Source organism: Seriola lalandi, unplaced genomic scaffold (assembly GCF_002814215.2).
Source record: "Seriola lalandi dorsalis isolate HSWRI2012SDOR001 ecotype SW California unplaced genomic scaffold, Sedor1 jcf7180002054901, whole genome shotgun sequence".
NCBI lineage: Eukaryota > Metazoa > Chordata > Actinopteri > Carangiformes > Carangidae > Seriola > Seriola lalandi.
This window is the reverse complement of record NW_019525453.1, coordinates 7,850,134-7,874,218: the sequence shown is the minus strand read 5'-3', so window position 1 is coordinate 7,874,218 and position 24,085 is coordinate 7,850,134. Positions and strand designations below refer to the sequence as shown.

General features: G+C 38.2%; 3 protein-coding genes across 5 annotated transcripts in view; all 3 read right to left on the bottom strand.

The window, feature by feature from the left end:
• The window catches only part of asap2b (ArfGAP with SH3 domain, ankyrin repeat and PH domain 2b), a 30,306-nt gene extending 10,881 nt beyond the window's left edge, over positions 1-19,425 (bottom strand). Inside the window, exons 1-12 of one of the 3 annotated variants that reach the window (XM_087180359.1) lie at positions 18,951-19,425; positions 11,137-11,209; positions 7,667-7,812; positions 7,472-7,546; positions 5,846-5,895; positions 4,752-4,881; positions 4,027-4,112; positions 3,588-3,663; positions 2,963-3,049; positions 2,049-2,152; positions 1,821-1,890; positions 1,528-1,632 (exon numbers count right to left, since the gene is read on the bottom strand). In XM_087180359.1, the coding sequence (XP_087036485.1) occupies positions 1,528-1,632; positions 1,821-1,890; positions 2,049-2,152; positions 2,963-3,049; positions 3,588-3,663; positions 4,027-4,112; positions 4,752-4,881; positions 5,846-5,895; positions 7,472-7,546; positions 7,667-7,812; positions 11,137-11,209; positions 18,951-19,076 (1,128 nt within the window). In that variant the 5' untranslated portion in view covers positions 19,077-19,425. The remainder of the gene's footprint in view (positions 1-1,527; positions 1,633-1,820; positions 1,891-2,048; positions 2,153-2,962; positions 3,050-3,587; positions 3,664-4,026; positions 4,113-4,751; positions 4,882-5,845; positions 5,896-7,471; positions 7,547-7,666; positions 7,813-11,136; positions 11,210-18,950) is intronic. The other 2 variants (XM_023430250.2, XM_023430249.2) reach the window with 2 other exon arrangements.
• A 1,597-nt stretch (positions 19,426-21,022) lies between these two features.
• Positions 21,023-22,953, bottom strand: LOC111672779 (neoverrucotoxin subunit alpha-like). Its single transcript, XM_023430348.2, has 3 exons — positions 22,727-22,953; positions 22,525-22,571; positions 21,023-22,337 (listed from the first exon to the last, which is right to left on the bottom strand). Exons 1-3 carry the CDS (start codon positions 22,921-22,923, stop codon positions 21,811-21,813), a joined length of 771 nt encoding a protein of 256 aa, XP_023286116.2. The 5' UTR covers positions 22,924-22,953; the 3' UTR covers positions 21,023-21,810.
• Positions 22,954-23,007: 54 nt separating this feature from the next.
• LOC147817755 (NLR family CARD domain-containing protein 3-like) overlaps positions 23,008-24,085 on the bottom strand; it is a 3,701-nt gene continuing 2,623 nt past the window's right edge. Inside the window, exons 3-4 of the mRNA XM_087180330.1 lie at positions 23,362-24,083; positions 23,008-23,259 (exon numbers count right to left, since the gene is read on the bottom strand). Of these exons, the coding sequence (XP_087036456.1) occupies positions 23,082-23,259; positions 23,362-24,083 (900 nt within the window). The 3' untranslated portion in view covers positions 23,008-23,081. The remainder of the gene's footprint in view (positions 23,260-23,361; positions 24,084-24,085) is intronic.

The following is a 24,085-nucleotide window of genomic DNA, read 5'->3' as shown; positions in this document are numbered from 1 at the left end:
GTCAAACAGAGGGAGACACTGAATGTTTCTGAAAGATAAAGCCAGGGAGGACAGGTTGTGTTTTCACATAACACACTGCACCTCACAGGTTTTAAAATTTGGGATTAAGATTCATTTTTCTCCAAGAAGAAATCTCTCAAGAACACTAAACTTTTATCTTTTTTTGTGTATTAGATGAGACCTGGGCACCTTCAAGGCCCTGGAACAGCTTTAACTATGAGTTAAATCAAGGCCAGTTTGTTAATCTAGTTTAGTGTCCCCAGTGTTTTTATGTAACAAAACAAATAAAAAAAGAGGTGATGTCGGGTTTTAGCAGCTGTTGGAGTCAAAAGGGAGCAGGAAGAGGACTGGGATCAGGACACTTCCTGGAAGTTTGACCATTAGAATATTATAATATAGCTTGTGTACGAGTGAGATGTTTCGCTGAGTCAGACTGAAATCAATCCTGCATTAATGGTATTCTGTGCTGCTGACTTCTAGCACTGCTATATGAAGGTGACACGATACTCCCAAAGGTGTCACACTATTCCACTGATCTACAGGAGGAGGTGAAGCTGCAAGAAACGCAGCAATGTACCAGCAGATGAAGTGAAGTGAAGAAGACTGTTAACGAGTCAGCGTGGACACAAACAATGCAGGTTTCAAACTTTGTGAGGAAGAAAATTCTGCACATTCACATACGTTAAACCTCAAGGACGCGCACACTGAGCTTTGATGGCGTAGGCAAACATAACAAGAGAACAGGTTTGTAACAACACAAGGAGCTGTGTTGTTTCAGGTACCAATGATACCATGAAATCCAGTTTGAGTAACAGATTCATGATTTTAAAGGTTAATCAGTCGTCAAACGCAGCACACTGAGGTTTTTGATACTAAATACATAATACAGTAGAGTTGATTTACTGGATGACCCTGTGTTTTTTTTTGTGTGTTGGCTTCCTGCTACCGTCAACCAACTAAATTTGTTCTGAACTCAGCCTTAGACAAAAGATCAGAGAGTAATCAAAGTCTTTACAAACCATCCTCTGGGGACCACGAATGTCTAAATGTCTAATGAGTAATGTGCGGACCAGGTCTCAAGATATTTTGCGAGATGAAAGATCATAGAGTTGTTAATATCTTAAAGGTTCGTCCTCTGGGGAGCGGGAATAAGATCTGGACTTTTCATGACGATATTTCTTGAAATAAAGTTTAAATTTTGTCTTGAAGATGGTGCCACAGAAAAAAAAAAAATCACCGGATCACCAGAATAATAAAAGGTTCATCCTCTGAGGACCGGGACTGTCCACAACAAATATCATTAAATTGTGGCCAGTAGTTGTTGAAATGTTTCACTATGGACCAAAGGACATCACCATAAAGAAACTACACTATCTTGTACACTTGGACACAGCTGCTTATGTGATTAGAAAATACATATTAATGTATTTGTTGCATCTATCAGAAAGATGCTGAAACTGAAGCAGAGATGAGAAGACAGGAAGACTCCCTCCCCCAATTAAAAACCAAAGCTTGTGCTCTTCCCACTCTTCTCTCTGTCATCCTTTTCCTTATGCTCTTCCTCCTTCTCCTCTTTCTCTTCCTCTGCTGCTTGCTCTGTCCTGATTGGCCGTTTGACTCTTCGTGTAAAAACTTCAAAATAAAAGACAGAAGGAACAAAAAGAACAAAAAAATATAAGAAGCTAAATAAAAAGACGTTGTCTATCCCCAGCTGATGCAGATTTAAGCCCATAAGGAGACTTCTGATTGGACATGCAGGCAGGAGGGCGGGAGCTTGTCATGCAGGAGGACCAATAGGAGAAGAGGATATGGTGTCTTACCGTGCCGTGGCAGATGGTGAGGAAACCGTTCCTCACCGAGCACTTCCTCTTCTGCCACACCTTCCTCAGTCTGAGGAAGACAGTTTACACACATGTCGTTAAGAACATACAGCATCAGTCAATAATTCAGAAATTTAACCCCACAGAAGAAGGGTTATCAGCTCTGCTGTTGTGAGCTCTATATAAAGTTATTTTCCTGAGGGATTCTGGGACATTGAGTTCACTCACCCCTCACTTCTCTTGTAGAGGACTCCGGAGCGTTCGGTGCCGTGGGCCTTGTTTCCCTGCAGCTGATGGAGGCTGTAACCTGCGCTCTGCTTCGCCTGGGAGTCCTGTGAAGACCACGCCACATTAACCTTCTAATCTGAGGTCCTGATAGCGCCCCCTGGAGGCTGCAGTTTTCATTGTAGACACAATTTGAACAAACAACATGTGATGCTAGAGAAAAGCTTGTACAGTCATAAAAATCTCAAAGGTTCATCCTCTGAGGAGCAGGAATGAGATCAGGATGATTCATGGAAATCAGCAGCAGCAGCAGATTTTGTTCTGTCTTGTGGAGAAGCTAAATTTGTATGGAATAAAGTCTGGAGCTTAACAAAATCTCAAAACATCATCCTCTGAAGACCATGAATATTAGCAATTGACTTTCACAGTCAGTAGGTTTCAAGATGTTTTTCTTAAGAAGCTGGGGAGGGGCCAACATGGCACCCAGTAGGCCCTTAGCAAAAACTCCTAAAATTAAAAACTGTCGGTTATTCTTTCTCCCATCAGTCAGGTTTAGTTGTTGAAGCCAAACGGAAATTCAAATTCATATTTTACAAAAAAACAAACAAAAAAACGTGTTTGTTTAGATTTGTGTACTTAGAGTATGTGTTCAAATTTGTAATCAGCATAAAGACGAAAAGTATATTTTATTTATTAAATACTACAATATCCATAAGCCTCAGCCACTCTTGCTATGGAGAAGAAGCTAATCAAAAATTCAAAATGCTTCATCGTTGAATTTGTGAATAAAAGATGATGGTGTAGTTACTGAAATCATCATCAATCATCAACCAAAACTGTTAGAAACAGAAGTTTAAGATCAATGATTGGAGATTTCTTGGTGAAATGCAACCTGGGAGTTGTAGTTGCTTTCCCACCTCCTTCTGCTCCGACTGCAGTGAAGCCTTGAGGACGTCTCGGAGCTGAGCCAGCTGTTTCCTCTCTCCATCCTGAGTCTGTTTAATCTGAAGGACACAGAAGGAGGCAAGAAAATCAGAGGCGGGAGAAATATTCAAATTCATTTACTTAAGTAAAAGTAGCAAAACCACACTGTAAAATCATTAAAAAAATTAAAATGTAAATGAAAAGTATTAGAGACCAAATGCTCTTAAAAGTATCTGATTATAGATAGAAAGATACTTAATTGTCATTGCATATCAGGACACAACGTAGTCATGCAGAAATTCCTATCAGTTTTATATTATGATATAATTGGATCATTATTATTGATCTACTAATATGTATGTTTCCACCACTGATGGAAATATATATATTTATATATTATTTTTATATTACAGGCGACAAGTGTCTAAAGCTCTAAAGTCGTATTTAAAAAGTTTTTTTTCTTCATTCATGGCAGCCAACAATTAATTACATTTAATTACATCTTATATAATTAAATAGAAAAGAGGGGTGAAATGACCCTTTAATTGCTCAGTATAATCTCTGTTCTCCCTGCACTACACTAAAAACCCCTGCAGTCGTCTTAAGCTGCGTTCTCACCGTGGTCAGGTCTGTGGCCAGTTTCTCTACGTGGGGTTTCAGACTCTCCACAGCTTTCAGTCCGTCCTGGAAAAAACTGAACAAGACATGAGAAAACAGTTAAGTGGGAAATCTGGAGTCCAAAATAAATGTACACACATTCAAAATAAAACTGCACAAACTGACCAACAATATACAGAAATAATACAGAAAAAATAAATAAAAAGCACGAATCTCTAAATATTTAATAAATTATTTCCACAATAAAAACTTTAAGAAAAATAATATGGAGTGAACTGATTACATGTGTATAGTTTGAATTCCCTCGCATATTTTGCTCATTTTATTATTATTTCTTTGTCTCTAAATGAAATGATAAATGATCTCTGTTTGTGTCTGTAGAGATACTGAATAATGACAAACGACCTCTGGTGGCTCTGAACGTGTTTGTGTGACTTACTTGCACTGAGCGTGGAAATACTTGATGAGGTTCTGGAGGAAGTCGACGCCTTTCTTCACCTTGATCTCGTTCACTTTGAGGAGATACTGCAGAGCGAAACCAGACACGAGAAAATTCACAATTTCCTGTCTGTCCAGTTTTATTGAATAAATAAATTAAACATTATGATATAAAGATTCATGCTAATAATAATAATAATAATAATAATAAAAAAGACGAAGCAACAAAGGAACTGTGAAATAATCCAGATTCTTTTCAACAATAAAATAGCTTGTCAGGTCATTTTTATTTAATTACAGCAATTTTGAATTAATTAAGACAAATCAAATAACTGACAATGCTTCTTTTTGATTGACACAGAAACACTTTGTGTAAGAAAATAAAACACTGGAAATAATTGTGAAATAAAAACAGACTTTGGTGAACTCTGGGTCTCAAAAGTTTTTTGTCCAAAAGTGTCCGAAGACACCAAATATGCTGGATTCTGGGAAAATGTGCCATAATGTTTTTTACCAGCACAGCCATAAAACACCAGAGCAGGGATTATAACTGTTCCTTAACCAAACAGTATATGTGTTGTTTTTTTCTCTCTTTCAACGAAGCAGAAACGAAAGACAGAAGGAGACACATAAGATGTAGATAATGACTTTCTCTAAAATTTGATTAATAAAAACAATAAAGAAATAACAAGGATCAGGTGACCTCTGACCTCTGTCTGACCTCACCTCGCACATCTGCAGCTGGAAGATTCGCCTCTCCTTCTCCATGTCCTCTGCGATTTCGCCTCCATGGAACTCGGTCCGAATCATCCCGTGCTGCTTGGCGTGCTCCCTCTTCTCCTTCTCAATCTTTGCTCTGCAGAGGTCAAAGGTCACATTGAAAAAAAAATATTAGCTAAGACATTAAATATGGCCTTAGTAAATCCTGCATCTTACAGTTCTACTGAGCCATTAAAATGTAGTTTTTGTTACTCAATTTTGCTGATAATTCTTCGACAACTTGACGTGTCTCGTGGACACATGCCTTGATGGAACTTCTTCAAATTTGGCACAGACATTCACTAGGATGAACTGATTAGATTTTGGGGGTCAAAGGTCAAGGTGGTAAAAATGGCAAATATTTTATATGACTCTAGATAAACAGGGATGTAACCTGAAACTAGAGTGGCGGAGGCAGACAAACACACGCAAAAGTTCTAGTTTTTACTGGAATTGGTCAGGATGAATTTTATGAAAAAATCTAATGGTTTTATTATTTATTGATTTTAATTTCCTGTCTACTGTACAGCACTTTGCAACTTAGAATTTGAAAATTAAAAATAAAATAAATAAATATATAATACATTAGCTAACTAATTGTACAATGTAGAAAATAAATAAATAAAAAAAATAATGAAAACTGTCATGGTTGCCATGATTTTATTTCATCCATTATCTTAGGACAGTTTTCTCATGATAATAGGATAATCAAGTTATCTTAAGAAAGAATCTTTTGTTTTGTTATGAAAACAAGATATTTATTGTCTTCAGGAAATAACAAGATAATTATTATCTTGTTATCACAAGAAAACAAATTGATCAACTCATAATTTTGAGAAAACTAATGAATAAAAATATTGTAACAACATCCAATCTCACCTATTGACAACAGGAGATTTTTTTGTAATTTATCAATAAAGTAGAAACTTGAAAGCTAACTACAGGCTGTTCCTTCAGGGCAGATTACAGTTATGAAGACAACTTGTCTAAGTAAGAAGAAAGTGTGAGAAAGAAAGTGTGTGTGAGGCAAAAAACTGATATCGTGGTTTTGTTTTTCTTACAGTTTGGTCTCATAGTCCTTCCAGGCTTTGTCGAACGGCTTCTTCAGATCCTGAAGGAGGCAGAGGCGTCACATAATTAGTCTGAGCTCCGACCAATCACATCACAGCTGTGATTCATAACAACAAACAGAGAGAGAGACTTTGACCTGTGAGTCGCTCAGGAAACATTTCCACATGATAAAGAGAGTGTGAAATTTTTTTAACTGATAAAAACAGGAGGGAGCTGCGTCCTTTACAGCTGAGGATACGTATGTTTTATTTTACCGTTTTCTTTTTATTTGATATTGGATCTGAAGGACATAAAGTCTACAAATAAACCTCTGTAGTTGGTTATAAAGATGATTTATGTCTCAAAAGAAGCTGAGAAAGAGAAAAAATATACAAAAATTCTAAGCACAGGTCAAATTTTCAACTATATTAAACTTCAATTTTCACATTTTTATTATAGAACAAACAAATATTTGTGTCAGTGACATATTGCTACAACTTAAAATGTTTCTTTCTTTCTTTATAAGGTTTTAGTTTTGAACTTGTTATGGGTGTTGTAAGCAGACTATATGTTTAATTCTCAGTATTCAACATTATATTCAAGATATTTTTCATTTGCAGCAGCTTCATCCCGGAATTAATATTTTTAGTTGAAATATTTAAAGTATTTGAAGAATATACTTAAAAATATTCGAAGATAATTGAAAAATGTATCATTTTTAAAACAAAAAAAATGAACTTGAACTTTGAGTTTTTCACTGATGGTCAAACAAAAAAAGTCATGTTGGATTCTGTCTATTTTCTGACATTCTATAGACAAATAATCCATTAATGTGCAAATATCTGGCAGATTTATTGATAATGAAAATAATGGTTAGCTTTCTGCAGTTAAATTGAAGACTTTTTAATGATTTTCTTTTCTTTTTTTTTTTTTTGCTTGTTTCTTTCCTTAGAATGTAATTAATCAATTAACATGACCTGGATCCATGTATGGGTTACCGGACAGGCCTACAGGCTCTGAAAACTGACCACAAGGAGACTAAAAAAAAAAGGAGCCTTGTCCTTTATGAGTCAGTGAGTCTGAACAACCGTCTCCTGACAAATAGCCAAGCGTTATAACGAACGATACTGTCAACAGCAGGAGACATTCAGGACCTTAGGAGAACAAACCGATACTCCAAGCCCTTCATTCCTTCTGCTGTCAGGCTACTAACTGCAGACAGTTCTCATTTTAAATGATATATTTAAATCTACATTTTTCAATTCAGTCATTTATGCATTTATATTTATATAGAAACTGTAACATAATGTGTTATATCCATCCATTTTACTTGTTTTATTCTTATTTATTTTACTTATTGCTGCTTGTTGTTTCTTGTATTGAAGTATGTTGATCTGCTGCCTGTGAGTTTTTAAGTTGTGTGAATAACCTGCAAAGGGATTGCCTTCTTGGGATAAATAAAGTTGTCTGAATCTGAATCTGAAGACCTTTGTAAGTGAAATTTAAAACCTTCTAAGGTCAAATGAACTCCAGACTTTTTCCAGACCTGCAGAAAGTCCACCATGACTAATCAGTCTATCTGAGACTGTGTGGTGGTTTGAAGCTTTCAGACGGACAGAGGAAAGTGAAACACAAACCCCTTTGACTCCTTTCAGGTCTCCCTTCAGCAGACTGTCCAGAGGGAAGGTGATGATGTTGTTCATGTTCTGCAACTGCAAACAGAGAAGTTGTGTTAAAGCTGAAAGCAACACACAGACTGCGGGTCATTGAATCCAGAGATGCAGCACTGACTGATGACAGTTTACATTTAAAGCCTGAAACCAGCTCCTCACCAGGTTTTTGAAGAGCGCCGTCAGCTCTTTGGTGAAGACGGCAAACTTGATGAATGCGGAGCCAACCTCGGAGTCCTGTCTGGAGACGCAGTTGTCCCCGAACTTCTCCATGGCCTGGACGTATTGCTCCTCATAGTCCACATGAGCTGAAACACACAGGAAACAGATGATAATGTGGATGTGGTGTAGCTTTAGTAGATTTAGTCTACAACCTCATTTTGCTTTTTTTGTCCGAAGTTAGATTCCTTCAGTTGCGCGGAGGGACGTCACAGGAAAGGTAATAAAGCATGTCCTAATTTCATTTCTTAATAGACATAAAAAATAGGAATTGTAAAAAGAATTCATAAATGATCGATTAATCCATCAATACTTCAATTCAACTCCTAAATACTTCAGATTTAAAAATGGATTTACAAAAATGGCATAAACCACTGATTAAATAAACCATTTAGAAATACATTTAATAAATCATGAATAAATAAATTGAACAACGAATCCAGGAATGTATTCCCATTTTTAAAATTGCTTTTTAAAAAGTTTTTCAAATTCTATTATTTATTTCTAAATGGTTTATTTAATGAGAGTTTGATGCTGTTTTTGTAAATCCATTTTCCATGAAATCCATCCATAAAAACACAGCAAGTCAGTGTTACACTTACACATTATTTTAATCTATCAATAAATATATTATTTGTCCATATTTGGACACAGTCGTCTGTTGTCCTCAGCATCACTTTCATTTTTTATTCAATTTTTTTACTTTCACAACCTGAAGCAGGAAGATTTCTGTTTGTTCCTCTTGCCTCTTCACTCTCACCATCACATGGGCATCATGGGAAATGATGACAGAGAGCAGGGATGTCTCACTCTGTTTGATAAACTCAAACCAACACTGACTGTCTCCTTCTAACAAGTGATACATGTTATTCTTCTGAGCCACAGACTGCTATTAAAACACATCTGTATCACCTGCATCACCATGAACACACACACTGTAGTTTAACTTGACTCTGTCACACACACTCTGTCCTGCTGCCACAAATACTTGCTAGAGCACCAAATGTGGATTAATCCGCCGCTGAAAATAGTCCCCAACAAATGCTTTATATATTTCCACCTGTTTGTTTGATAAAAAAAAAAAAGAAAGAAATGTTTTTAAAGATTTAAAGATGACTTCTGTAGGAACCAATGAGCTCGCAGCTGAGAGCCAGAGACAGAAAGTGTAGAGAGACGGACTAAGACACTGTTTCAACATAAGATTTTTTGATTATAACAAAATATATAGAAGTAAATATTAATATCGAAGTACAAACATTTTAATATTTTACATATTTAAGTCCAAGTGAAGTTAAAACTTTATTGATCTCCTCCTCGTCATAATCATCAAACATAACTTTACACTACATTATCACTTTTCATCAACATGAATGTGGAGCTGAAAACTAATAAGCAACTATTTAGACATTTAATTCATCTCACAATGTGAGGATTTTCTACCTTTTCTAAATCTTGGTGGTTATTTCAGTCTGTAACAGCAGCAACAATAATTCCCTCCCAGATTTTAAACCTAAAACTGCATCTACTTTATATTTCTAGTATAATTTTAGATTTTATTGAGAAAACTTAGAGCAGGTCAGTGTTTAGTCGACAGCGGAGATGAGGAGAGGCTGTCTGACTCTTGCTCACGGCTGATCCACACTGACTCTGTTCTACACAGATATCAAATATTATACACGACAACCTTACAACAAATTAGAGGAAATGTGGAAAAATGATTGAGAACTATATGCAGTACATACAATTTGTGTTTGTGTGTGTTCCTGTGCGTGTCTGGATGTGCGTTGAGAAGGAATTGTTTGTCAGATACTCAGCATTAAGAAGCCAAGATCAGGAGTCACTGAGTGATAAAAGCTGACAGTAAATTTTTAACACTGTATAACACAATAGCTGCAATGTGCTGGTGTCCACATACTTTTGGCCGTGTAATGGTTTTGACACTCAGCACAGTTCATCAGCTTCACTCCGTCGTGTTTGTTTGTTTGTTTGTTTGATTGATTGATTTTCTCTGACATCAGATTCTCCTGATGGCAGCGTGAAGAACGAGTCCTCCGGACAACCGCCTTTTTTAGAGCAAATAAATGTTTGTCTGCGTTTGTTTGCTGAACACATTCGGTGGGATTGGGTCTCTTCTTACTCTCCTACACACGGGTAGGTCCTGCAGGCGGGCGTCCTTTCCCTAGGCATGCTGGGACAGGAGGTCGGTATGACGGGAATGTTTGGAGGTGAGACTCCACCTACCTGAACACAAGCTCACCGCGACCTGAACGCACCACCAGCTGCTGGGTCCCCTCTGTTTCTGACTAATGACTCTCCAGGACATTTCCAGGACATTTTCAATGACCTGGATTCAAAGTTACAGTTTCTACTTTTGTTGAATTTTATTTATCATTAAAATCATCTTTTATCTGGGCGGGAAAAAAACAACAAAAAAAGAAGAATCTCGACCAGAGCTACAAGAGCTGCAATGATCAGTGGATTAATCCATTAGCTGATCATCAGAAAATTAACCAACAACTATCTGATAATCCATTAATCATTTTAGATACTTTTTTTTTTTTTTTTACACAAAACACGACAGTAAAATGAATATTTTTGGATTCTGGGCTGTTTGAAAATTTGACCTTGAGCCGATATTTTTCACAATGTTCTGACATTTTATGGATAAAAACCAGTAATCGATTAATTGAGAGAATAACTAGCAGATTAATAGATGATGGAATGGATCTCTACAGTAAAACTAATCTGGAGGAAGGCTACTCCTTCCCACTTATTCAGGAAACTGAATGAAGCAGATTCGTGCTTTGAGGTAAAGTCACCTCATCTCACGTTTGGGCCTTCACATATTTTATAGTGCATCGCCTTTTTTATCAACCATTCGTTACTATTCATTCTATTTATTGACTATTGCACTTCATTTTGCTGCTCTGGTGTTCTTAAAAGCAGAACGTTATTGTGTTCTTATGTATGTAAACGCATAGAAATGACCATTAAAGGAAATCTGAAATCTGAATCTCTCACACTGTGGAGTCTACTTTAAAAACTCACTTTCATTTTCAAAGTTTTCAAACCTGAACCTGAAAATATTTTAACAACCACTTCTTTTTTTTTTTTTGGTCATGTTTTATTGGGTTAAAAAAAAATGCATGTAGGACAGGAAAACGCAGTCTATATTTTCAAAAAATACTTTTATCTTTCACTTCATTTGAAAAGCTGAATCTTGAGAAAATAAAGTTGCACTGCAGAGGTGATCTTAGACTCTGGAGGGACCCAGGCAAAGAAAAACATTAAAGAGTTTAATTTTTATAAATGTGTGTGAACAGAACTGAGCAGACAGGAAGCAGCTCTTTGTGGTGAGAGGTGTTTGCATTTTTGGAGAGACTGAGGTGAAACTGTGTCACTCACTCACTCACCCAGACCAGACGTGTGGATGGCTTTCACCGACTTCTTGATCTTGTGCAGGACTGATCGCTCCACGTCCAGAGCCTGAGGAGGACAAAGAGTCAGAACAGGAAGCTCTGCACAACACCTTCAGAATAACGCGTTTTCTTGTTTCTGTCACTGATGATTCTTCCTGTTTCTGGCTCAAGTTTTTAACTGCGGTCTGTGGAGAGATGTTGGTGTTTTTGAATAAATTTTGTGGCCTGGTGTCAGAGTGCTGCCTTTATCTGTTTTTCAAACAGCCTCACACCAACATCATGTGAGTATAATTCACTGTCCCGTGACTTGACGACCACACGGATGTTTAAAATGATGTTACGGTGACAAAAATCATTTTCATTCATAAAGAAACTGAGGTTACTGAGGTTCAGAGAGTGTTTCCTCTGTGGATAATTGTATGAATATTGTTTTTTCACATTTTAGCCCACAGCCTTCATACATACTTCACATTCCTCCATCACTGCTCAGATTCATGTCCTTCCTTCAGGCAGCCGTTGGGTTTCCCTTCACTTCTTTAAAACTCAGTCTGCAAAGACCTTAGTCAACTTTACTTTATGTTAGTAAAGTTAGTTTCATTATGTTTTGACCAACTGGTAAAGCAACATTATGTAAAAAGTAGTTTTACAAATGTCCATGCTCTGATGAAGCTGTGTGTGACTGAATGCTTAGCACAATAAACTGGGTGTTTGCAGGAGTTTTGACACAATTTTTGTCCTTTGTGATGCATTCAAGGACACTGTGACATCTGATGATCAGAGTCAGAAAAATCTAATCCAGACGACAAACAACATTAAAAACATGGACATTGTGACGAGACTCTGCAACTTCTGACCTTTCTTACTTGAGAAAGTGAATGTTTTCTAAACATTTCCTGTGTTGCTTTATGTCAGCATAACTTTCAAAAACAGAAACTAACCCTGACATATAATCTCTGTGATGGAGCTCTCAAGTCTCTGACACTGGATTTTCATAGAAATGAAGAGAAACCGCTGGCTACATGGAAGGAAGGAAATCTGAGGGGATGATCTGTAAAATGATGACAAGGAATTTTAAAATGAATTTGATTTGTACAACAGTACAACTGTACACAATACATACAAATAAAATTGAAAAAGGGTTAGCATAAAAACATAAAATAAGGGAAAATAACCCATCAAATCTACAAAATTTGAAATTAAAGGAGGAAAATGTGGTAAAACATTGTACATGAAAATCCCAGGGTACAACCAGGGTCTGAGAGCAGATTAATGCAAGCAGCACACACAACAACAATTTAAAAATCCAGTCAGCTGTTTGAATATCACCTTTAAACTGTAAATACCTCAGATTTGGCCTTTAACTGATTATAATTTGGCAAAGAAGATAAAATAATTAAAATAAAGTTTCACAGACACACTGAACAGGAAACAGTTTCAGACAAAATTTAAAAGACAAAAAAGGAAAAACACAATTGTGTCCTTTAAGTGAAATGGTATCGAGGCGAAACGATCACATTGACACACTCAGTGTTTTTGTGAATTCATGTTCCTGCATGTAAATCAGTTTGCTGATTGTCAGCAGCTCCTGCTACTGATCAGCTGATTTCATGCAAATCAAACTGTTTGTTCAACAGCAGCTGGACACACACCTGCAGACTGAAAAGTGTGTGCTCCTGCTCGTTGTTAGTCGTGACCAGTGTGTGTTTCTGAGTTCATTCACCTGAGTTAAAGACGTTTAACCATCAGACATCAGGGGAATGTGATGATCAACTAAACGGAGGTTACAAAAGTGTGATTCAAATGTGACATGAAAAACTTTAGTTCGTGTTTGTTTAATCACTGAAACGTGGAACTGTCTGCTCCCTAAAAACAGACTTTTCTCTTCAGGATGGCACAAATACCTGGAGAGCAGTGAAAGACTCTCAAATAATCCTCACCCGTGGAACCAACAAATGAACCCTTAAAATATTTCAGGGACCTCTTCAGCACCTTCTGAAAATTGTTTAAAGAGTCTTGAAAACCCAAAAGTTCCACAAGACAACTGAAGAATCTGTAAAACCTTTCAAGCACAATAACTACTGAAAAGAGGCCTTGAAAACTCCAGACTGACCATTAAAATCTTCTCAGGAGCTCTTAGAACACCCTATAATCCCCTAAAAACCCTTTGAAACTGTCAACACCTTCTGAAAATCCTTGAAAAGCCCACAGGTACCATTAAAGCCTCCTTGACAAGGAGACCAATGAAATCATTCAACCCTTTTGCAAACTCTTAGATATCCACTAAAATCCCACAAGAAGACTTGGAAATCCTGGATTGACCATTAAAAGCTCCACATGGGCCCATGAAATCCAATTAAAATCCTAAAAACCTTGTGTAACAATCTTCTGCACCATCTGAAAATCCTTCAAGAAGCCTTGAAAAGTGTTCAAAATCTTCTCATGGTTCCTTCGAATATTCGAAAGAACCTTGGGGCATTTCTCAAGGACCTCTGGAAACCAGCAGTTAGCCCCAACACCTTGGTAAGACCTTAAAAACCACCTCAAACCCGTCTACGTATCTCTGTAACCGCCCCTGGAGTTTGAGCACGAGGGTGAATCTGCTTTTCTATAACCGTCTTCAAATATGAAAATAGGTCTGTGTGTATTGATGATCTGTAACGGCACTAAAGCAGAGGCACTCTGCGACTGCTTTTAATAGACATGTGATGATGTGTGCTAATTATTTATCTGTGAATTTCTGTAGAGGTTTTGTTGTCTTGCGTGTGTTATAAAGCTGCAACTGAAAATGACCATCTGAATATCTATTTTGAACTTTAACCTGAACATTCAGCAGGTTGTGTTCAGGTCACAATATCCAGTAAGATCTAAACCTGACAACCTACAGAACCTCTTTAAGAAGTCCTGAAAACCTTTCAGGACCTTCACAAACCCCATAAGTGGTGACTGAAAAACCCTCAAGAAACCAAACATCTCTTCATGGACTGTTAGAATCATTTTAACCACCTCTTAAAAGAACTCAAGAAGATTTGGAGACCCTTATAAGGATCCATATCATGACCCCTCACATCTTAAAACTTTCATACCAGCGAGAGTTCGTCACATTATTATGAACATAACCTTGAAAACAAAGCCACCTGTTATGTACCTATTATTAAAGACTTTTATTTTCAGCAGTTAGAGCTACATCATCATCATCATCATCATCATCATTTCTACTTTGAGGCTGAGAGTGTGGTAAACCAAGGCATCAGCAACGTCTCAGCTTGACTTCCTGGACATGCCTGATACATATGTATATACACCTCTGGCCTGCTTCGCTTCACTACACACTGTCAGCTGTTTTATCAGCTTCACCTCAGTGTGTCACGGCTCAGTGACTCAGTGTATGAAACATGCAGACAGTCCAGAAGATCAGTTACTGTTTGACTGAATGACTGCGAACACAGGCGAACGTTTCACAAACTGAACCCGGTCGAGATTTTTTCTAAAAACTCGTCAAGCAGGATTTTAGACTCAAACTCATTTTGAATCGTTGCAGGTTCGTAACAGACAACCAGGTTGACATGAGGCAAAGATACTGAGTGATGTGAAGGGGAAAGGTGCAGGGGTCCTACAGAGAAAAGGGGGTCAGTTATTGAAGTTTTGGTCAGTGATTTGACAGCTCCCCAACACGGTCAGCAGGTGGAGCTGCAGCTCATGGAGGTGCAAGCTACTCCTTCTTTTCTGAGTCATAACTCAGTCAAATCTGAACACATAGACATAAAGATTGTATTTTTCGATTCAGTGTGATTTACATTTTCATTATATACAATATCATCAATATGTCTGATGTGCATTGTGAATAAACATCCTCAAACCTGCTTAAAATAGCTGCAGAACTTGCCTGAGAATCATCACGTTTTTAAGTTTCCTTCAGCATCACAGTGATTCAATGACAGTTGACTGAACATCCTTGGGCACGCTGCAAACAGGAACTGATCATAGCTGATTCAGCAACTTTTAATGGAGACAGTTTGACTGAATGTAAATAATTACAGTCTGAAAACACAGGGTTCACTGACTCCATGGCAGAAGTGTCTTAACTCGTTATTGTCCAAAACCAAAAGATATTTAGTTTAAGAGGAAAACCCAGCAAAAGAGAAAGAGCCCTGATGTCAGAGGAGGAAAAGAACCTCAGACAGGCATTAACTTGATGGAGAGCTATGGTCAGACTGGGACAGAAATTCAGCCCTGGATTTACCCACTGGGACCAGAGAAGGCCAGTAAATACCTTGTGGATTTTTTGTCCTATCCACCAGGATTTGTCCCAGTAGTCTTGATATCTGACTCTGGAGAGATCTCCAACCCAACACTCTGTGGCCTTATTTCTACTCAATCAATAAGTAACAAACCCTGCCTACTTATTATTACAACCAGTTGTTTAAATCTGTCTTTATCACAGCACTGAGATCAAGGTTTCTAGTTCAAACTGTGATTCTTACGTTTGTTTCTTCAGGAATCAGCCATGTCGCTAATGCTACTGCTAGCAGCCAGACACAAGCATGTTTTCTGGCCATTTTAAAATGTTTAATTTAATACTATATTTGGTTTAGACCTGAACGGTTGATCAAAATATAATCTAAATCTCAATGTGGCCAAATGCACCATCCAAATCACAGGAACTGCAATTTTTCTGATAAAGGTAAAACGTGTCACATTGTTGTGCATTGTGTGCTGCGTGCTACAGAGACGTCCGGCCTACAAATCATATTCTCTAGATGTAAAGGAACATGTTTGTTTGGTACAAGACCAACAAAAATCACATCACAAAAACGACCATTCCAACTGAAATCGCAATCACAATATCTGCCAAAAATAATTGCAGCCCTATTTCTATTCTATTCATCTTTGCAACAGTGGCGGCAACTTTAAAAGGGATAGTTTGGGGTTTTTCGATGTGGTGTTGTGTGAGGTACTCATGAATAGTTGGTACATTACCTGCTGTAGATTCTGTTCCTACACACAAGCGCACTGTATTACACTGCAGCCGCGGGTCAGCTGAGTGAATCAGAAAGCGGTGTAGTACAGTACGCTCTGTAGCTCTGCCTGGGAGTAGGAATACAGTACATCAGCAGATGAAAAAATGTAGTGCCAAAGGAAACTGCTGTTTTCACGGGAAGATAAACTGCTGAAAATATTCTACATGAAGCTACATTTAAACAGATATTGGATTGATTCAGTGGCCATTTTTAAAAATGTCTAAACCCCGTTTTTTCTGGTGTCCCCGTGCACAGCAACACATAGCTCTAGTCTGCTGGTGTCCTGGTCGGCTTTCCTAACTGGGAGCGTGCTGCAGGTAATGCAATGATTATTCACGAGGACCTCACATAACCCTACATCAAAAAACCCAAACTACCCTTTTAACTCCACTTGGAAGCTAAGAGGGAGGGTGGGGAGGTTGAAAAGCTTTCTGGTGTCACTTTAAAACAGGTAACTGGTTTTAATACCGTGGCTGATCGGTGTTTGAGTAACCAGGTTAGAGCTCTCCCTTCTTAAATATTGTTTAAACAGGAAATCTGGTCTCTGTAATCATGGCAGAGGATTACATCGACGTGGTTTCCCAGGTGTATTTCTCCTGGAGAACGCCGGTACTTTCCTCTCACATGGTGTTTAACTTCACACAGACGAGTCGAGACAAGACTGAAGCACAGAGGAGCTTTAAAAACCGAACTAGACGGAGAGGAGGAGGAGGAGGAGGAGGATGAGGAGGAGGAGGAGCGAACGACAGAGAGAAAAGGTCAGAAAAAAGGAAAGAGAGAGAGAGAGGAGGGATAAACGGAGAGACGGGGGGGGTGACTTAGGTTTTTGTTGGGACGCGATCAGACGGGTGAGGCTGTGTCATCGCCCCAAGGTCCTCTGGGTGGGTATGTCCCAGCATGCAACAGGAGGAGGAAGACACAATAATCGGTCCTGACTTGTGATTTCTAAAAACGTCACATCACTTTTTCAGGTGTGATGTTAAAATATTCAGTAAAAACATCTAGAGAAATATTTTTTTTATTCTTTATATTTGACCTTACATGTTTTATCTTGGACATAATGATTGTACAAATACTCTAATCATGATGCAATATATAATTAATACAAATTAAGATACACTTTCCTATGAGTACACTTTATTGTGAAAGTAAAGCTTGAATTATCTGCATTTCTGTATAAATTTCAGATCTAATCTAAGGTACAATAATAAACCAACACAATCTATTTCAACTAATAACACACAAATCATCGTGTTGTTTTTTTCCATATTGAAAACATATTTCAACCTATCACAGACAAAGTATGTGAACCCCTCGGCTGATGACGTTAACAAAAGCTAACCGGAGTCAGGGTTATCAAAGCTTGTACTCGACTCAGTGGAGCCAGACTGGAGGTGTGGGTTAGAGACATTTTGACTTATCAAAAACACTTTTAACAGTTTGAGTTTGTTATTCACAAGAAACATCTGCTGATGTATAGCTGTTTTTCACATGTATTGTTTGTTTTGCTCATATTGCACACATATCACAGTCTCACATTTTCTGCTCTGAAGCTTTTTCAACCACTCAGTCGCCCTTAAAACTTCACCAGGACCTCAAGAAGCCTTGAAAGCGTCTTAAAATCTTCAATAAGATTTAGTGGCATCAAATTATGGAATTGCTATCACCTTTCACCATTTTCATTTGGCAAAATACTGCTCCTCTATAAAACATTACAATAGATGCTTAAAAGACCATTTAACTGCTGTTTTATAGCTGTTTTTCACATGTATTGTTTGTTCTGCTCATATTGCACACACATCACAGTCTCACATTTTCTGCTCTTATTTTGATATTATTGTATTATTGCAGTTCATTTTATTTTGAAATTAAATTGAAATTTTCTCATCATTTTTATGAAGTCACATTATTTTCTTGTAAGTTTATTTTGTAATTTTTTTTTTTATCATTGTGGTATTTCTACATCCTTAGGTGGAGGCTTTAAATAAGCCCATTGGGCTGTTTGCCTGTCCATGCACTGTATGCTATTTGTTCTCTTTGTCATTTTCTGTGTATTTTAAATAGTGCAAAATGAATAATATTAATGCTAAAACACTAAAACACCTGGAAACCTTGCTAGGATCCTGGAAGTACACCACAGACCCCTGGAACAACCACAGGAAACCCTCTGAGCTGTGGGAGTCAGCATGAAGTGACTGTAGCACCATGTCCAACAGCACTGACATGCTCCTGACTCACACTGCATCTCTTTAACCACTGACCTTTGACCTTTAACTGCCAGTTCCTCATATCAGTTCTGTTAACACATATGCCTGATCACGGTTGTGTTGCAAAACAAAGAGGTAGCCTAGCTTCTGTCAAGTCTTACGACACGTCGAGCAGCAGCAGGAGCCTCAGCTCTGAGCTCAACCCAACTACTGCTAAAGTGCATGAGGAAGTGTGTCTCTCTGTTCCTCTTTTCACTAAAAAACACACTTTTTTTCAATCTTTTACTGCCTGGAAATGAAGAGGTGGAGGATAGAGACACTGGCACACACTTCATCTGCAGATTTACCCTCAGAAACACAGTTTAAAACCTGTTTTCTATGTGCAACATTTACACCCTGAAACAATCTGTTTTCATCAAACCAGCACAAGTTTGAAGAGAAATGTAAAACATAAGATCTTGAGTTTCTTATTTTTCAGTTCTTCTTCCACTGCCTGTAGTTTAGTTTCTTTATTAACACTACACCTGTGATAATGTGCAGCTTCTACATGCTTCAGGTTATTTCCTAGTGTGTGTCCTCTTACCTCCTCCAGACCCGCCACCGCGTTCCTGCAGTGGGACATCCGGGTGGTGAAGTTGGAGGTGGTTGGAGCTTTGTAGTCCTCATTAGTCTCTGCAATAAACTCTGTCACACTGATCAGCTCCGGCATGTTGATCCCCCCGAAACACACAATCCGTCCTGAAGCGGAGGAACTCTAGAAACTCTTACACTAATACAGAGTCAAACCCGCCGCAGCCTCAGGTACAGCAGCCACACCTGGACTGACTCAAACTGATCCAAACGGTCAGAAACTGCCACCAAAGATCCTCTCCTGGGTCCAGGACGCGCTCCTCCTCATAGCTGAAGGCTTCGGTCAGACTTTGAATCCACTCCGGGTCGGGTACTGAGGATTTGTTTCCATGACCTGGTCCGCAGTAGAGGTTGAGGTTGGGGTGAGGCCCGGAGCAGCGCACGGATCGTCCCGTCACATTCCTCCGTCCTCCTGCTTCAGACACCTGAGGAAGCTGCAGCGAGGAGGGCGGAGACACGGAGAAGGTGGGGCGCAGAGAGAGCTCTCACTCCGCTGGTGTTTTCAGGGACCAAAATCACATAATGAGTGTAAAGTGCGGAAGTTTCTTTCTGCTGCAAGTCATTTCCCCAGCAGCGCTGGAAAGTAACTAAGTACATTTACTCAAGTACTGCAGTTATAACTACTTTACATATGTGCTGCTTTACTCTAATACATTTAAGAGGCAACTATTGAACCTTTTATGACTAAATTTAAATGATCATTTTACAAATAAAAGATGTGATATGTGCAATACCAAGTGTAATTATATCTACTATTAAATCTACTGTTGTTTCAGACAACTATCACCTTTCAACAGGAGAGGCACATATCCCATACGCAAATGTAATATATGTACATATAGGCCTATTGAATTTCCATATATGACATATACTTACATATGAAGTACCAACATATATGTAAAATCTATATATGAAACCTATTAGAAGTAGAATCATTTAATATATTATCATGTATGTTAGTCCATATATGTTTATGTATGTATGATTATATTGCAGACATATGTTAAATAAATATATATCCATCCCAAAGTCCGTCAGTACATATTGATACTATAAACAGCAGGGTCCAAAAGTCTGAGACCAGTTTCCTAGAATGGGAAGATAAACATGTTTAAAAATAATAAGAAAAAAATATAAACATATAGAATTTTATATGCTTGTTGTTTTAATGAGCTTGCATATATGATTTAATAAATAGCGTTAACATATATGCTCCCAACTTATTATACTATACACACATTCATCATATAGACATTTCTTTAATATTTGTACATATACACATTTTACAATTGCTATTTCATCTACACTGTTGCTTATAAAGTTGGAATAAAATATTTTTTACCTCTTTCCATTAAATGATTGTGACAATGTGATTTATTCTTGACAGATAAAGTGTATATCTTCTCAAAACTTTAGTAGTCAATCTCTTCCAAAGTGATTACAGAGGATTGTGTCTGAAAACAAAATTATTCCAACTTTGTGGGCAGCAGTGTATGTTATGAACTTATATCTTTATATATTCAGAAGATGTATATATGTGATAATAAAATAAGTGACATATATGGCAATTACTCTTGATATAGGGACATATATGTCATATATTACATTTCTGTATGGGATCCTTACATATTTCTATACATACCTTAATTTATTATCTATATATATCTGATTATAAGGATTTTTAAAATATTTTTTATTTCATGTTTATATTTTATGTTTATCTTTATGTTTTATAATCTTACTTCTTATTCTCTATTCTTTGCTGTCACATTTTCATTCTTGAGTGAGCAGCTGTAATGTTTCCTAATTTCCTCCCCTGTGGATCAATAAAATATTCTCATGATAAATGTGTAAAATATGAAGAAAGTGTTGTAGATTAAACTACCAACCAGTATAATGCAGATAAAACTGGCTCCACCTCGACTGGCCGTGACATTGAAATGCTACTCACATGTTAATGCATCAGTGTTAGTATTCAAATAATACAATATACATTCTGAGAACATTGGAGGACATTGACACAGGTTTCTTTTTGATGCTTTTATTTTGAAGACGTTGATAACATTTGTTTGTTGCTACCGCCACCTACTGGCAACAGCTGAGTAACAGTGTTAGTGCTCTTCACAGCAGTGATGTTAAAACCACCATGTTCATGTGTGTATGTCTCACAGTGTTCACAGTGAACAATGATTTCAGCAGCTGTACATGAACAAACAATGGTCATAAACAATTGTTGTATTACTCAGTAATATTGCAACAGTGATACAAGTCTGTTTTTTTGTTCAGTGATTTAAGAGCTCATATAAAAGGGGTTGAATTGTTGTTGTACAATGAGACAGATGTGGTCATATCATAGAAAGTATGCACATTATAACTGCATAAATTAATCAATACATACAAGTTTTACAAATTCTCTGTAGGTGATTTTATAGAAATTGACATTGTACTTAATGGTCATTATTTCAACAATTTCACTTCCAAAAAAAAGTATATATACAGTATGTTTCCATTCAGTAGTAAACAAGTATTCTGATAAAAATGTCAGCAGAAGCAAGAATATTATTGGTGTTGTGGTTAATTCCCACGCCATCAACCCCAATCCGGATCTGACAGTTTCTGCCATTCATAATTTATTTTGTAAGAAAACACAAAGAATAAAGGAGGTAGGAGGTGTAGGTTTTGTTATTATAAGTCTACAGAATTTGATGGTAACTCTTTCTCTGAGAAATAACATACAGTATACTGCTGATTTGTTTTTAAAATACATTTTGATGGAAAATGTAATTGGTCTACGCATGAGGAGACTCCCCTCCCTACAGCTTGCAGAGTGACACTGAGGAGTTAAATGAGCAGAACCTGAACCCAGGATACAGAGGTTGAGTGAATGTGGTGTTGAAGGTGTGGAGGTGGGTCAGTGTGTCAGAGGAGACGCTGTAGAAGGACAGAGTGCCAGCAGGACAGTCCACATACACTGCTACTCTGTCAGATGAGGGTGGGGAGTGGGCTGCTACTTCTCTGTTGGTGTGCCAGGCAGAGTAACCACCATCAGAGCACTTCAGACTCCAGGACTGATCATTCCTTCCGAGCCGACAGTCAGCACTGTTTCCTTTCCTTCTGATTCCTCTGTAAGTGACACCGATCTCAACCCATCCTCTCCACTCAACTTCCCAATAGCAACGATGTGGGAGATTATTCCTGTACAGCAGTTGATGGCAATCAAATCTGTCTGGATGATCACGATATAACTGATCCTCTTCCACACATGTCACCTTCCTGTTGTTGTTAGACAGTTTGAGGTTTCTGTTCACTGTGTTTGTGTCCAGTTCCAGTTTACAGGCATCTGATGGAGAGAACAAGACACAACACAGCTGCAGTTTATCATCTGACTCATCTGATGGGTTTACTGTTTGTTCAATCTTGAACAGATACATTTATATAAAAAATGTGTGAGTAGAGCGACCAAAAAAATTGAATTAAAACATAAATTGTGTGTTGTTTTATTGACATGAATGAAGAATAATACAAACATTTCCTCAAACCAGGTTTCAACATCTGTTTCCCGCCATGATCCAGTCTGGAGGAAGAAACACAGTCAGACTAGTACTGTTTGATTCTGGAAACATTTACATTTAACAACCTCCCGAACTGCTGTTGAAAATTTGAGTTGAAAAATTTGTTTCCGAGTGTGAGGAGCTGCTGTTGTCTGTCCATCTGTCCATCTGTCCATACCTGAGAGTGTCCAGTCTCCAGTGTGGATCCTCCAGTCCAGCAGACAGCAGCTTCACTCCTGCGTCTCCTGGATGATTGTAGCTCAGGTCCAGCTCTCTCAGATGGGAGGGGTTGGAGCTGAGAGCTGAGACCAGAGAAGCACAGCCTTCCTCTGTGACCAGACAGCCTGACAGACTTGGATTCCCAGCAAACAACATGTGGGGCAAAAGATGTACATGATAACTACTGCCCAGATACCCTAGCAGACACTGTAATCCCACATTAACATGTTGGCAACACCTCCATTAGCATGTATACATTGCAACATTTAGATCAGTTGTAATATTTTGGCATTTTGTTGCATATAACCTGATCATCACCTGAGACTTTTCAGCTCACAGTGTGGACTCTTCAGTCCAGCAGACAGCAGCTTCACTCCTGAATCCTGCAGGTTGTTGTTACTCAGGTCCAGATCTCTTAGAGTAGAGGACTGTGAGCTGAGGACTGAGGACAGAGCTTCACAGCTTCTCTCTGAGAGGTTACAGACACTCAGTCTGAGGAAGGAAGAGGGATTAAGACAAACAAAATGTTTTGTCAAAAGAAAAATATTAAGCATACTTAATATTGTTAAAATATACAGTTTTGCATCTACATACAGGGCTTTATTTGAAGCTTTGACCACTGGCAGCAGCCTCAGAAGAGCCTCATCTGAAGCAGAGTATTTCTTCAGGTCAAACACGTCCAGATCTTTTTCTGATGAAAGTAAGATGAAGACCAGAGCTGACCATTGAGCAGGAGAGAGTTTCTCTGTGGAGAGACTTCCTGATCTCAGGGACTGTTGGATCTCCTCCACTAGAGAACGATCATTCAGTTCATTCAGACACTGGAACAGGTTGATGCTTTTCTCTGGAGACAGATTCTCACTGATCTTCTTCTTGATGTACTGGACAGTTTTCTGATTTGACTCTGAGCTAATTCTTGTCTGTGACAGCAGACCTCTTAGGAGAGTCTGATTGGTCTGCAGTGAAAGACCCAGGAGGAAGCGGAGGAACAAGTCCAGATGTCCATTTAGACTCTCCATGGCCTTGTCCACAGCACTCTGGTAGAGATCCGTCAGGTTGTCCCTAAATGCAAAACACAACAAGGATGTTTGTTCGTCTAACAGCAGATTGACTCCAGAGTTGAAGAAGGTCAGATGGACATGAAAAGCAGCCAGAAACTCCTGAACACTCAGATGGACGAAGCAGAACACCTTGTCCTGGTACAGGCCTCTCTCCTCTTTAAAGATCTGTGTGAACACTCCTGAATACACTGATGCTGCTCTGATATCGATGCCACACTCTGTCAGGTCTGATTCATAGAAGATCAGGTTTCCTTTCT

Coding starts and splice junctions, on each gene's coding strand:
- LOC111672779 (XM_023430348.2), bottom strand. CDS start 22,923: ATGTTGTTTGCTGGGAATCCAAGTCTGTCAGGCTGTCTGGTCACAGAG. Junction 22,572..22,726: donor TGGAGACTGGACACTCTCAG/GTATGGACAGAT, acceptor TTCTTCCTCCAG/ACTGGATCATGGCGGGAAAC. Junction 22,338..22,524: donor GAAACCTGGTTTGAGGAAAT/GTTTGTATTATT, acceptor TCTCTCCATCAG/ATGCCTGTAAACTGGAACTG.